The sequence below is a fragment of the Oncorhynchus masou genome, chromosome 1 (genome assembly GCF_036934945.1).
Source record: "Oncorhynchus masou masou isolate Uvic2021 chromosome 1, UVic_Omas_1.1, whole genome shotgun sequence".
Classification (NCBI taxonomy): Eukaryota; Metazoa; Chordata; class Actinopteri; order Salmoniformes; family Salmonidae; genus Oncorhynchus; species Oncorhynchus masou.
This window is the reverse complement of record NC_088212.1, coordinates 42229477-42244380: the sequence shown is the minus strand read 5'-3', so window position 1 is coordinate 42244380 and position 14904 is coordinate 42229477. Positions and strand designations below refer to the sequence as shown.

Below are 14904 nucleotides of genomic sequence, written 5' to 3'. Positions count from 1 at the left end.
AAACAAGGAAAACTCTCCCTCATGGGGACATTTCAAAGACTATTTTCAGCTTAGGGGTTAGAATTAGAATTAGGATAAGAGGTTACGGGTTATGGTTATGGTAAGTTTAAGGATTAGGTTAAGGGTTAGAGAAAATAGGATTTTAAATATAAATGAATTGTAGGTCCCCATGAGGATACAAGAACATAATGTGTGTGTGTTTTGGTTTTGGTTTTGCTATCCCTGTGGGGACCAAAAGCCCTCACAAGGATGGTAAAACAAGGACATTTTGGAAAAGTGGAGACATTTTACCGGTCCCCACAAGGAAAAAGTATATTTAAGGCTTATGCGTTAGGCTTACAATTAGGGTTACAATTAAGGTTAGGAGTTAGGAGTAAGGGTTAAATTTAGTTTTAGGGTTTGGGGTTAAGATTAGGTTTAGGGAAAATAGGATTTTGATTGGGATGAAATGTTATGGTACCAACAAGGATAGTGAAACAAATGTGTCTGTTTATGGTGTGTGGTGACTCCACCTCAGGTGGGATTCCTCCTGCATCAGGAGTCAAGTCCATCCCTACACCACTACAGAGGAGACAGTAACCAGGCTAAATCATCCATCACCAATTTTAAAATTGCACTTTGTGCATTCCACTATTACAACTTCCAAGAGTAAGTTGGGAGGGGGAGGGGGGGGGGGGTAATATGCTTACCCTAGCCTACATAGACTATATGGAGGCCACACTTGCACTGCAGAAGAACTACTGTAGTGTCATGTTCAAGAGGAAATTAGAACAGTACATGGAACAGATGTTATATTTACATAGAGGAACTATTGGCGCAGTGGTCTACTTTTGTAGAGGAGAAAAACACATTTTGGGGTGCTGCAGCAAATTTCCTTTAAAACTGCAAAATGTTCTCTATGCTGAAAATGTACACTGCTCAAAAAAATAAAGGGAACACTTAAACAACACAATGTAACTCAAAGTCAATCACACTTCTGTGAAATCAAACTGTCCACTTAGGAAGCAACACTGATTGACAATAAATTTCACATGCTGTTGTGCAAATGGAATAGACAACAGGTAGAAATTATAGGCATTTAGCAAGACACCCCCAATAAAGGAGTGGTTCTGCAGTTCCTGCAAGAGGAAAGCATTCATGCTATGGACTGGCCTGCCCGTTCCCCAGACCTGAATCCAATTGAGCACATCTGGGACATCATGTCTCGCTCCATCCACCAACGCCACATTGCACCACAGACTGTCCAGGAGTTGGCGGATGCTTTAGTCCAGGTCTGGGAGAAGATCCCTCAGGAGACCATCCACCACCTCATCAGGAGCATGCCCAGGCGTTGTAGGGAGGTCATACAGGCATGTGGAGGCCACACACACTACTGAGCCTCATTTTGACTTGTTTTAAGGACATTACATCAAAGTTGGATCAGCCTGTAGTGTGGTTTTCCACTTTAATATTGAGTGTGACTCCAAATCCAGACCTCCACGGGTTGATAAATTTGATTTCCATTGATAATTTTTGTGTGATTTTGTTGTCAGCACATTCAACTATGTAAAGAAAAAAGTATTTAATAAGGATATTTCATTCATTCAGATCTAGGATGTGTTATTTTAGTGTTCCCTTTATTTATTTTTGAGCAGTGTACTTTAAAACGTACCTTTTTCTCTCAGCTGTCAAGGGGGTGCCAGGCGAGTGAAAAGCCCGGACACAATCTCACCTGTTAGAAAGCCCTGACACAATCTCACCTGTTAGAAAGCTCTGACACAATCTCACCTGTAGAAAGCCCTGACACAATCTCACCTGTTTAGAAAGCCCTGACACAATCTCACCTGTTTAGAAAGCCCTGACACAATCTCACCTGTTTAGAAAGCCCTGACACAATCTTACCTGTTTAGAAAGCCCTGACACAATCTTACCTGTTTCAGAAAGAGTTGCTATTAAACATTTGCCATACAACCTACGTTCACAATTTGTGCTTACATTTTGCTCATATTTCATCACGCAAAAAAACATATTATGCATGGGATCCGATGTGAGGAGGCACACCAACCAGAAGCGGTTATAAGGAGGCAACACACACTGTCTGTTGAACTTTATTGCCTTTACACACGTAGGCCTACATGTCCGCACACATCCCATAAGAGCCATGTGCATATGCACCCAGAGTAAAGTAATGAATCTGTTTTCATTATCGTTTTAAAAACGTTACAATTCCAGTCTTACATTGGACAAACAGTCCTCTGATAAACAACAGGTTCATTTAATTTAATAGTCCTAATGTAATAATATAGTAATAATTGTATAGTGTAGGACTATTCTACTAGGCATAAGTTAAATGACTGACTGAAACCTTTTTTCAGTTTCATTTCCTCTCTGGTGGCTTGATTATGCCTACCTACGTAACTTTGGAGCCTTTGACTCACCCGTTCCCTTTAAATCGTTCAAAAAAAAATGTAATAATATAAACATAGGCTACTTTATGCGTGGGAGAGGCTTCTGATCTGAAGCGGTCCAATCCCAGTCCACTGTAAAATTAACCGCCCTTCATTGCTATTGGTTTAAGCATATCAGTGTCTGGAGCGGTTTTATGCGTTATGCACATTGGTTCAATCTGCTGTCAATCTGTAAAGGCGCGCTCTAGAACGGTTCAAACATTCATTGGATAAAAAGTAGCAACCAATGAGCGTACTTTGAAAGTTCCGATGATGACCATTGGTTACTGTGTTGCTCTCCTTCGGATTTACCTCATGCTTTGACCCTTGTAATAGGTTATTTCCCATACATGTGGTAGGAGGATTTAATTTACCTTCAACTGATTTGTCAAATGAACCGCCCAGGCGCGATTTGCAACGCGGGAAATACTTCCAGAAGTCGGAGCTGTATCCACATTGATCTTGTGAACATCGGACTTTCTATTTTTGTAAATTAATGAATATTTGGGCAATTTTTAATAAGGAATTGTGGCGCCGTTTTCTACGTCGCTGGAAATGAAGAATATTTTCACTCCTGATTGAGTAGCTGCATTTGGTGGGACACTTTCAGTCGTATAGTAACCCAACTTCTGTTAGAAGGCTATTTTGCTAACGTTAAGCTACTTGATAAAAACGCGTTTAGCCTATCTTTGGATGACAAGTGATTCCTGAACACCATTGTGACACAATTTGAGATGTTATCAGTTTTGAACAAATCGGTCTTCATCTCAGCGATGGCCGAGAATAAGCACCCTCAAGTCATTTTTTGCAGCGACTCACCGAAGAGGGTCCTGGTGTCTGTGATCAAGACCACCCCGATCAAGCGCAGGAAGAGCGGGTCCCTGATACCGACCAGCCCTGGATTCAGCGACTTCATGGGGTGCCCGTGGGGGTGGGGGGAGAACGCCCATAATGTGAGTCTGAGCCCTGGCTCGGTGAACGGGGCTGCCTCACCTACCGGGACCAACACCGCCAGCGAGGCTGACCTGGCTGCCTCCTCTGACCAGTTTAAGGTAGGATAAGTTGGAAGTTGTTGTTCATGTTGTTTACCCTAATAACGTTGTGTTGAAGTTGAAATCATATCTATTAGGCTCGGATAGTTTTACTGACTAGAAAGTAGCCTATACATATAGCCTATTTAGACGTTGCATTAATTGTGTGTCTGTTAATACACCGTAATAAATGCATGAGCATTTGCATGTAACTTTCAGTTGTTTGTTGTAGTTAATCTTTTTGCAATGAATGATTGGTTACATTGTTTCAACTTGACAATATAGATGATTATGTTACATTCCTCGGAAAGGCCAGATACAAATCAACTTTAGGCTACACTGAATCATTGAATGACGCAAAAAGAGAAATGTAATCTCTTTTTTTTTAAATGAAACGGCAACTAGGAAAAGTGTGTTTTAAAAAAACGCCCGCGCTCACGGTGTGACATGATGAATTTTAAAACCCAGTAACTTCCTACAGTAACATCTGTCACACGTGATGTCAGCTCGCGCGGCAAAAAAACAAATGTTACCGGATGTGCATGGAATGAATGAATACATGCACCTTGCTACAATGTTTAACTGCTTGTGGCCCTGGCACCATTCATTTGTACCAGACAAACAAATATCCCTATTTGACAATGATCATCAAGTTGATTTATATAATGTGTGGAAGCAATGATTTGAAGTTGGAATTAGACATTGAGGGAACTTTTGCTTTGAATGAAGCCGTTCATAAAGCATCGGTATAAGAGACATAACAACTAGTTACTGTTTTAGTAAAACAAACATTGTTACTGGAATAATGCTGCATTCCAAACTGAAAGTATGATGTTATAAGCCAACATTAACTATTCAGGCAGTAAAGAAAGATGCATTTGTTCATTTAAACTGTAGTTAACTTTGTTTCCAGGACGGTATTCGGCGTGGCCGCCCACGTGCTGACACTGTCCGTGAGTTGATCAACGAGGGGGAGAGCTCCTCCAGTCGCATCCGCTGCAACATCTGCAATCGTGTGTTCCCCAGAGAGAAGTCCCTACAGGCCCATAAGAGAACACACACAGGTGAGAGCAGAGCACAGATGGCCCTGACACACGGACACCCAGCCTACCAGGACACTATGCTGTTCCCTGTGTTGCAACCTGCATTTGGGGCAACACCAAGAATCCAGCCACCCAAGTCATCGACTGTTCCTTTGGCTACCACCCGGCAAGCGGTACAGATGCACCAAGTCTGGAACAAACAGGACCCTGAACAGCTTCTATCCCCAAGCCATAAGACTGCTAAATAGTTAGTTAAATAGTTAACCAAATAGCTACCCGGACTCTCTGCATTGACCCTGCACATCGACTATGTACTGGAACCTCGTGTATATAGCCAAGTTACTCATTGTGTTTATTCTTTGTGTTAATATTTTTCTATTATTTCTAAACGTTTCTCTCTGCATAGTAGGGAAGGGCACATAAGTAAGCATTTCACTGTTAGTCTACACCTGTTGTTTACGAAGCATGTGACAAATAGCATGTGGTTTTAGCTCAACTCCCCGTCTGTGTTGACTCTCAGGGGAGAGGCCATACCCGTGTGACTACCCTGACTGTGGCAAGGCTTTTGTCCAGAGTGGCCAGCTAAAGACCCACCAGCGCCTGCACACTGGAGAGAAGCCCTTTGTCTGCTCTGAGAAAGGTGAGCACACAACTAGATCGTCACTTTTGTCCCTTTACATAGGTGGTACCTTGAGACCTTTCATATAGATGGGATGGAGAATCTACCAAATGGAAAAGCATTGACACTAACTCGGATGTTACTGTTATCTCCGCAGCCTGTGGCAGTCGCTTTACCCACGCTAACCGGCACTGCCCAAAGCACCCGTATGTCCGATTGAAGAGAGAGGACCCCAAAGAGGGACCAGGCAAGGCCCAGTCTGTGGACAATAAGGCTGTGGCAGAGTGGCTGGCAAAGTGGGTGGCTCTGGAGGGAGGAAAGGCAGATCAGACGTATAGTAAAAACTCACCCTATTCTGCACACCCCAATACTCACCATATCCCCTCTTGTCTCTGTGTTGTGGCAGGTACTGGCAGACCCGTGAGCAGCGTGCCCCTGTGCCCACCAAAGGGAAAATCCAGGGCAAGGGTGGGGTGGAGGACCAGGAGCAGCAGGACCCCCGGGAGTTTCTCAAATCAGACGAGGAAGAAGAGGAGGATCCAATGGAGGAAGAGAAGGGCAACGGGGGTGGGGCTGCCAGACGGCGTCTCCAAGAGCAACGGGAGCGTCTTCATGGTGCCCTGGCACTCATTGAGCTGGCTAATAACCTGTCTGCCTAAATCCCCGCCCATATCCCAGTCCTGAAACCTTTCCCAGTCAATCCCCTTCTGCCTCCCTACGCAGTATGCTTGGGATAGAAGTTTGCCTGTAGGGAAAAACATCTAGGATAAGCTTACCCTCCCCAAATACTTAACCATTAATGGGGGGGGGGGGGGGGGCTAAGCTGACCTTAGATTAGTATGTGGAGGGAACTCCTCCACCTGCAGTGTGGGGCAGGCACAAGCTTAAAGCACCTTATCCAGCTTCCAATGTTACCTTATTGGGCTGCTATGATTGTAGTTGTCATTATTTGATGAATGTTTTACTCTCCTCTGTCTTCTAAAGAAAGGAGGAGAGAGGAACTTTGAATGTTGTTTTGTTTTGTTTGCACTTTGGTGGTAACTAGTTATTTGCTGTCTTTTACTTCGGAACGTAAGCATATTGTGAGCTTGTGATTGTGTGAAGCATATTGTGAGCTTGTGATTGTGTGAAGCATATTGTGAGCTTGTGATTGTGTCTATTCATATAATGGATGTATATGTGGATTTAGCTCAGATGGAAGGAGTGGTACAGGGTGCGTTCAGACGTAGGATGACTTAGGTGTATCTAAATACTCTGATCTGGACTGTGACAGGATACAGTAGGTGAAAAAGAAATGCTGTGGAAGCCTATCAGGGGATTTTGCTTCTACCTGTCTAGTTTTTTCAGATCAGTGCAGATGAAGGAGAGGGGAGAAAGTCACTGTAGAGACTCTTGGGATGCAACCCACTGTTAGAAGAGGTGGTCATTGCAAGTCCACTCTAGAATAGTAGCTAGGCACAAGCTTTCACAAGAATCCAAGCTCTGACACCTTCACCTGTCAAACGAATCCCACCCAGACCTGTAGCTCTAACCCAGGGGAGGGACAACTCGGGTCCTGGAGAGCCGCAGGAGTGAGCAGATTTAGCTCCATCTCAGCCCTTAACAAACCTGATCCAAATGGTCATCTTATCGTGGCAGTTTAGACCACAATCAGTCGACCCGGGTGTGTTAGAGCTATGGCTGTGCAGGCGTTGACCATCCCTGCTCTAACCAAATCACATCGCCGGACAGAAGGAAGAGGAAGACATGCAGAGCCAGGATATGTAAAGTCAGGAGTGCTGCCATCTTTTATATTAAAAGATGCTAGCTGATTGGAGATACGGACGTGGTAGCGTTCATTGGTGGTGTACGTACAAGCCTTCTTTGCAATCAACGCTTCCATAGGTATTTATTTCATCATGTTTATTTGACCTTATTGATGACAACGATTTGCTATCACAAGCTTTCTCCGAGTACGGACATACTGAATAATTCCACTGAGCAGTATTGATCATGTCCCTCCTCGGTCATTTAGTATATCCATATCAAGTAATAGCAATTAGAATGTCACACCCCTTTGCAGCAGAACTGGTATCTATCTGCTATTAAGTTTTGCCTTTATGGATTAAGTTTTCAATGTAACGTTTCTACTTATCAGACAGGTCTAGAGAAATGTCTAGAGGATGTAATGATTGCTTGGCGTTGGCGTTTTATTATTTGTTAGTAACACTACATCTTTTAACATTGTGTAAAGGTTTTATGATCAACGGTCAATTGTTTTTAAATATATGTTTTGGTTGTTTGATTAGGTTTGTGCTTCTCGCAATACCCAGATCCTTTATTGGCCATATGTGATTCAATATGTTGTATCCCACTAGGACACAAACGGGTTGAATCAATGTTGTTTCCACAACACTTCAAAAAAAAATTTAAATGCAATGTTCTGACGTTAAATCAATTTGGAAAACAGTTTGGATTTACAAGAAGTCATCAACATTAAGGAATTTTGGTTTGTATTTTTTTCACCCAACTTTTAACCAATGACATGGTAAAAAAAAGAAAGATTTCACATTGAATTCACTTTACTTTACAATTCAAACAAATGTAAATAAAACTAGACGTTGAATGGACCACACTGTCCAATGTGATAACGTGTCCTATACATCTTTTGATGGAGTACAGGCTAAACTGGACAACAGTTATTATTTGATAGCCAAAGCACCAAATGATGTATTATTATACCCAAGTATAATGTATATATCTTGTTTTTCTAACTCATTGTTTATTATTTGGTTTCAAAATGTTTCGTCAGTTAATATATTCCCTAACTTGTTTGTTAGAAAAAGAGAAGGAAAAAAATTACTGCCCACAATCTACAGTACAAGAGCTTGAAGTTCATGTGTAGATAATTGTGAAATTCACTTTCTCTCCCACCGTGTTAAACAGACCATAGTCAGAATTGGTGTGTTTTAGGCCTTGATAGGAAATGTTCTGACTTGCTCTGTGGAGATGACATTGTTGGTGTTTAAAACCGAGATTCTTTTTATAGGCAGTCCACTGTTGGTACTAGTTGGTCTTCAATAAACACCATCATTGATCATGGTCTAGGAGCTAGTTTCATTTCTTCACGTTTATAGTTAGGTTCATTGATTGTTAAGAGCTGCATCACTAAACTGTAGTTTAGTTCTCATTGAACATACAGCTCTATGCACTACACTACAGTATGTCTTTCAGTCACACACATTGGTTTCAAGAGGTGGTTAGTAACTACTAGTGGTCATTGCTATTTACATGTGTCATAATACATATAGTAATGCTATTTATATGTGTAATAGTACATGTAGTATTGCTATTTACATGTGTAATAATACATATAGTATTGCTATTTGCATGTGCAATAATACATATAGTATTGCTATTTGCATGTGAAATAATATATATAGTATTGCTATTTGCATGTGTAAAATAATATATATATTTGTATTGCAATAATACTATTTGCATTTGCATGTAATAATACATATAGTATTGCTATTTGCATGTGAAATAATACATATAGTATTGCTATTTGCATGTGTAATAATACATATAGTATTGCATGTGTAATATTTACATGCATGTAATAATACATATAGTATTGCTATTTGCATGTGTAATAATACATATAGTATTGCTATTTGCATGTGTAATAATACATATAGTATTGCTATTTACATGTGTAATAATACATATAGTATTGCTATTTGCATGTGTAATAATACATATAGTATTGCTATTTGCATGTGCAATAATACATATAGTATTGCTATTTGCATGTGCAATAATACATATAGTATTGCTATTTGCATGTGCAATAATACATATAGTATTGCTATTTACATGTGTAATAATACATATAGTATTGCTATTTGCATGTGTTATAATACATATAGTATTGCTATTTGCATGTGTACACAAAATAATGAACATTGGCCAACAATATGATTATAATTTAACATAATGATCATTTAAGTCTACAAAATGTTATAACTTTTGCTCCACTATGAAGCCGATACCAAAGGCAGTGTTTACTGCTTACAGTACAGAAAAAGACTACGGCATCATGTCTCACCTGGTTCATCACAGGTTTATTCACTTATTTCACAGGGAGTCTGTCTATGGAATCTTCCATCATGGGAATGATCAGCTGGTCCTGGTTTCCCTGTATTCCGCTTTCATCGCTTTGGGATGGTTTGCTGCTGCTGTGGAACGTCAGGTAGGAATACACAAGTCCCCCTGATATACTGACGAGAAGAGAACTATAGAGTTGGACTTTGGCAATAACTTAAACAGAATGGCATAGCAACAGTTTTCTTGAGCTAATGTGTCACGGCTTGGAAACTCATCCGTTCTTACCAAATATTTAACCCCAGGAAGTTGGTCCATGAAAACAGGTAGTCTCCACCTAAAAACATGCCGATGTAGGCCACAGCAACATTCTGCGGAAAACAATTGATCTTGATACACTAGTTTCCTTGGCATGATATTCATGGATATGCGGACTTGTGAGAAGGACATGATCAGAAGAGGATTGTGCATTTAAACCCCCCCCCCCCCACCCCATTTTGTGCTCACTGAACCTGACCCAGCTGTGTCAACACAGCCCCGAAAAGTTAGGAACAAACATATTGACCCACATGTTACTGGTCCAGATGTGTTCTTACCTTAATTGCTCCCACCACCGTGGTGGTCAGTGCAGAGTTGTAGTGGCTACACAGCACTATGGAATACATCAGCACAAACTTTAAACAGAGGCGCAACATTTTTATCATGGGATACTTACATTTCATATGATTTTTATGATTATTATTTATTATTATTAATAAGACCACCCCCCGTCCTTTTTTTTTTTTTTAACATAGATTGATTTTTCAAGTTCAAATATACATTATAGAACTCCATGTGAACGATCATACTTTTTAGAAGAAAAGGGAAAGAGACATAAAAATAAACGAAATAAAGAAGAATAGAAATTCTAAAACAATATATTTAAAAAATTTAAACATGAGTAAAAGGACCAAAATAAGTAATAATGCTAATAATTACAGGAGTTTATTTCAGTGTCATTAAATGAAGGGAATTATTCTACAAACACATGTCCCCCTTTTTGTCTATACAGTTATTGGGCAAGGTACAATCTGTTGGGAGTCCATTTCGACAGAAAAGTATCCATCTTTAGTTGTAACCTGGCTGTCATATTTTCCATAATTGTCCTTTTTTTCCCCGTTGACTTACAGTTGGCGGCTGTGGTTTAAGCCAATTGAACATAACAATTTTCTGTGCAATCGCTAACAGTGCCCTTAATATGTACAGTTGTTTTTTTTATCTTCCAGGTTACAATGTATTATACCCCTAATAAAATGAACATTGGTTCCAGTGGCAACTCAATGTCTAGGATTGTCTTCACTTCTTTTTTTAATGCTCTTCCAGAACCCTTGTAACTTTGGACAGTACCAGAAGATGTGTGTGTGGTCTCATATTTTTCCACACAGCGACTTCAACATAGTGCCGAAGCTTTTTGATCAAATGTTCAATGTCAACAAAGGTGTTTTAAAGTATCTCATCTTCACTTACCAGTCAAAATCCCTCCACGCTGTGCTACTATTGCATTTGTGACTACTTTCACAAATTCTCTCCCATGATTCATCTTCCACCACCACATTCATTTTTAGTTCACATTTTCCTTTAACATCCCACGTGTGTTCAGAAGTGGTCATTTGAAACCTTTTATGTAACTGAGACACCTCTTTTTTTGGCTGCTACTTGCCCTTCTAATATGTTTATGAAATATTGCTCTACAATGAATGGTAGTAGGGGCCTTTTGTATTACTTTAATATGTTCTAAGATTTGTAAGGGGAGGTTGTGTTGGCAACGATTGAGCCCAATGGGACAACATCATGGCTAAAGTGGGACGTGTCTAAGTGTTCTGTTCCACCTCCAGTTGTTGAGGAAGGATATTCTCATGGAGACGACACTTCCTTGAGACACATCTTGCTCTTACAATGTTGAACCACAACATATCAAATTACAGAAGTTGAATAATCCCCCTTTAACAGCCATATAAATAGGGAAACAATGCCAGTTTCGTTTTGAGTCATTTGTACACTGACTTACCCCATGAGGCAGGAAATAAGGAAGCAGGAAACAAAGGGGGCATTCAACCAGTGTTCATATGTGATGGCCTGTCAACGGAAAACAAACACACAGACAGCGGGTCAGACAGACAGACAGGAATGAACTGATCCTAGATCTGTGGCTAAAAGCGATGCTTATCCTGAGAAAACAAGAAATCCATTTACCTTGTGTAAATCCCCAGTAAATGCACTTGCCAGAAGAGTTGGGATGACGATGATGAATGCATTGTAAAATAAGATCCCATATTTTCCAAGACCCTTTAAAGAAATAGAAACATTTATTTCATGTGATTCCAAATTACACAAAACACTTCGCTATTCAACTCCTCAAATGTTCAACCATAAGAAGATAGTGTTGCCGGAGCTTAAAGATCCAGGGATCCACAGTGGAGGCCTGTTACGCATTTTGCAGTGTTTACTTTAAGGGTGGGCATCCAAACAAATGAATCAACGTCACGTAGCCTGGCCACGTTTCGGTGAGTCATTATCCTGCAAATTCAGACCCTATACATTGTAAGCGATAGAACAAAGGTGACTCTTTCAGCAACACCTCACTTCACCTTTCCTCACTTGGCTGGAATGTAAACATGCAGGATGTAAATGTATCGATTGTTGCAAAGCTAAGGACTAGATTCATTCAACCTGCCGTAGAAATATGTATGTATTCTCCTGTGCCTGTTTAAGAATCTCTTAATCTGAAAACGTGAAGTATCTACCTGTAAGGAGAATGTAGTCCAGGTGCTTGGTATTGTCACAGTACCCAGAACCATTTTTTATTTGACGACAGGGTTAAAAAAAAAGAAAAAAAGAGGTATGTTTACGTGCTTAAATAAATTCGTTATCCCTTCTTAATTGCCCTGGTCTACATGTTAATAGGGAAAACAGATGGAGGACATATAGTGTGGCTACAATGTGTCCTACCTCAGTTCCCAGCTTCTTCTTGGTGTACACACCACTGGCAGCAGTGAAGACATCATTAAGCAGAATGAACGTGTAGCCCTCTGCATCAAAGGCCAAGTCAGAGCTATTGGAGAAAATAAGTGGTGCATTTGATTCATAATGGTAATGAAGATAATCAGTGATTCCTTTGAAGTACTATAGATGTTTTCAGAGGTAATATCTGAAGGAGGGTAGCTCACCGGACAGGAACATGTTAACCATGTGAAAGTGTATTAGTAGCATATCAGGGTTGGCAATCTATTGGACCTACCTGGCAGCCACCAAAGCTCCAAAAACTATGGCCAGAACACTGTAGATAAGACGATTCGGGAATGTTTTTCTGGAGAGGAAATGTAAATGAACATGTTAATACTTTAAGGCCGAACTGTAAAAGATCTGCAGTTATTACAGTGCAGTAGACATGTGGAAAAATGGCCACAAACCTCAATAGCCTTGCTTCCATGATCATTGTCATCAATATGGTGAACTTCCTTAATACTGTGAACATGGGTAAGCTGTAAAAGGATCAATGGATCAATCAATCAATCATTCATATTTGATCTGCTTTTTTAGAAATGCATTTGTCACAAAGTGCTTGGCGCCCAGGCCTAAGTCCCTATGAGTAGGGAGTGTTGTTTACATTGTACAGACTGTAATTGAGATGATATCTGAAACTAATGCATTAAGTTTCACTCATGCTTTTAGACTCCATTGTACCTTAACTTCTTTGTACTAGCCAGTCCTGTTATGTGGTTTCCAACATACAGCAAAGGTAGGGGGAAGATCTGTATGTCCAGAATGTATTAAATGAATTAAATCAAGATTATTATATTGACATGTTGGCAAATGACAAAATGATGTTTTTTTTAAACATTGGCTCCTTTTGTGGCTCATTGTGGTTCACCTTTTGTTGTATGCATCTGTGACAGACAGAAGATGAAAATAAAGGGAAATCACTTACTTTGACGAGAACACTTCTGTCAAAGTCTTGGAAGTGAACTGTTTGGTTCATTTTAGCAAAATAGAGAATGAGGATTGTAGTAGTCATCTGTAAAAAAAAAAAAAAGAAGGGGGATCAATGTTTATGAATAGATGGCAATTCCACACTCAATGATGTAGTTGATGTTACCCTACTGATAATGGTCAGTTCTTATTTCATCAACAGTTTGATTTTGGTTATGATAGGGGAAGGTAACCTGATCCTACATCTCTGTGGTGCAACTTCTACCTCAAGAATCCTGAATTGAGATACAGTATAGCCTACCTGGCCAATTCCTAGAAACATGTAGGAGGGAAATCTAAAAGCATTGAAAGTCATGTTATTGGATAATCAAAATGTAGCCTATAAACAATACAATACAGAATGTAACCCATGATAACTGGCTGCCTGTTTGAGCCTCATGAGCCTCATGTTAATTTAGCATGTTATTTGTTGAACCTCTCTCTGTACACAATCATTGCAGTGACGAAACGACCTTACCTGTAGTTTGTGAGAATCGTTTTGTTCACAACAATGATCAAAAAAGAACTGACAGCGTAGAATGCAGCAGATAAAAACTTTAAAAGTCCGGAATGTTCGGGTTCTGGTAAATTAGCTGAGGTAAACATGGCAGACATTAGTTCAAGAATAGTTGTTATCGCAAAAAATATATAATGATCTCGGTGGCTTTCACTTAGGCGTTGTCGCGATCATTTGGTGAAAGGGGAGGACGTTAATTAGAGTGGGCCGGGACCGTTCAAACAGGCTGAAATTTGCGAAGGGAATTACATAATTCTGGAAGATTATAAACAATATCTTTACTTTTCCTTTTTTTGCATGGAAGGGAGGAGATATCCGTATAGTGCCAAATATAGACGTTATGCCATTTTGCTGAATCATACGGGCTGCTGCTTGATTATTCACAATTCATTTTCATGTATTGTCGAAATGGTCTTTTGTTTACCCTATAATATAGACCTAATCTCTTGTAAGTAAAATTACATGGAATTTCAATGACTGCCTGAAGTACGACTAAGCATAACACACACACACACACAGTCACACAGATTGATGGATTGATGTAAATATAATAAATCAAGGGAAAGGGAAAGGGGATTATTTGGATACTGTGTTGCTATGATTATTTTATTGCACCATCATGACACAGTAGTTCACGATTTATGACCTATTCCAGCTGTATAATTCTCACTGTCATTATTCATCTTCAAAGGGAAGGCAAGTTGTTGTTAATTCCTTTAGGCGGCGCCATTGTGTCATTTTGTTTTATATTGCTACTCTTGCAGCCTGTAACTTTGCACCTCTCTTTTTGTAGCCTGGGATCAGATATCTGGTCTAGTCTGGTCCCAAATGGGATATCTGATCTGGTCCCAGGTTAGATCAACCTGTAGGCTGCAGGCTAGCAGAGAGCTTGGGAGTCAAAGGTGTTTGTTCCCTCCCTAATATATCTCTTTCGATCTGTCTGTCTGAGTCCACACTTGTATTTTCTCTTGACGATCTAGAAAGGGATAAAGAAGGATTGGACTGTGCAGCAATGAATCTCAATATTCACCCGGAAGTGAAATGGAAATTCAGTGAGTCCATTTGAGTCTACACAGGTTTGTAGGCAGGCAATAGATAAGTGAGTTGAGCTGAGCAATATGCTAAAAGGCTATGTATTCCTCTGCTCAGCGTCTCTCCCAGGGCCGACTCCAGG

At 40.1% G+C, this 14904-nt stretch overlaps 2 protein-coding genes across 2 annotated transcripts; one reads left to right on the top strand and one right to left on the bottom strand.

Annotated features, from left to right (window-relative positions):
• Positions 1–2761: 2761 nt before the first annotated feature.
• On the top strand, positions 2762–8200 carry LOC135544636 (zinc finger protein 367-like). Its single transcript, XM_064972399.1, has 5 exons — positions 2762–3478; positions 4371–4521; positions 5021–5140; positions 5277–5415; positions 5526–8200. The coding sequence occupies exons 1-5, from the start codon at positions 3161–3163 to the stop codon at positions 5776–5778; spliced, it is 981 nt and encodes a 326-aa protein (XP_064828471.1). The 5' UTR covers positions 2762–3160; the 3' UTR covers positions 5779–8200.
• A 523-nt stretch (positions 8201–8723) lies between these two features.
• On the bottom strand, positions 8724–13941 carry LOC135544630 (nucleotide sugar transporter SLC35D2-like). Its single transcript, XM_064972388.1, has 12 exons — positions 13692–13941; positions 13476–13509; positions 13173–13259; positions 12929–12996; positions 12655–12726; positions 12483–12551; positions 12194–12296; positions 11438–11530; positions 11253–11320; positions 9802–9880; positions 9494–9576; positions 8724–9381 (listed from the first exon to the last, which is right to left on the bottom strand). Exons 1-12 carry the CDS (start codon positions 13826–13828, stop codon positions 9234–9236), a joined length of 1041 nt encoding a protein of 346 aa, XP_064828460.1. The 5' UTR covers positions 13829–13941; the 3' UTR covers positions 8724–9233.
• Positions 13942–14904: the final 963 nt, after the last annotated feature.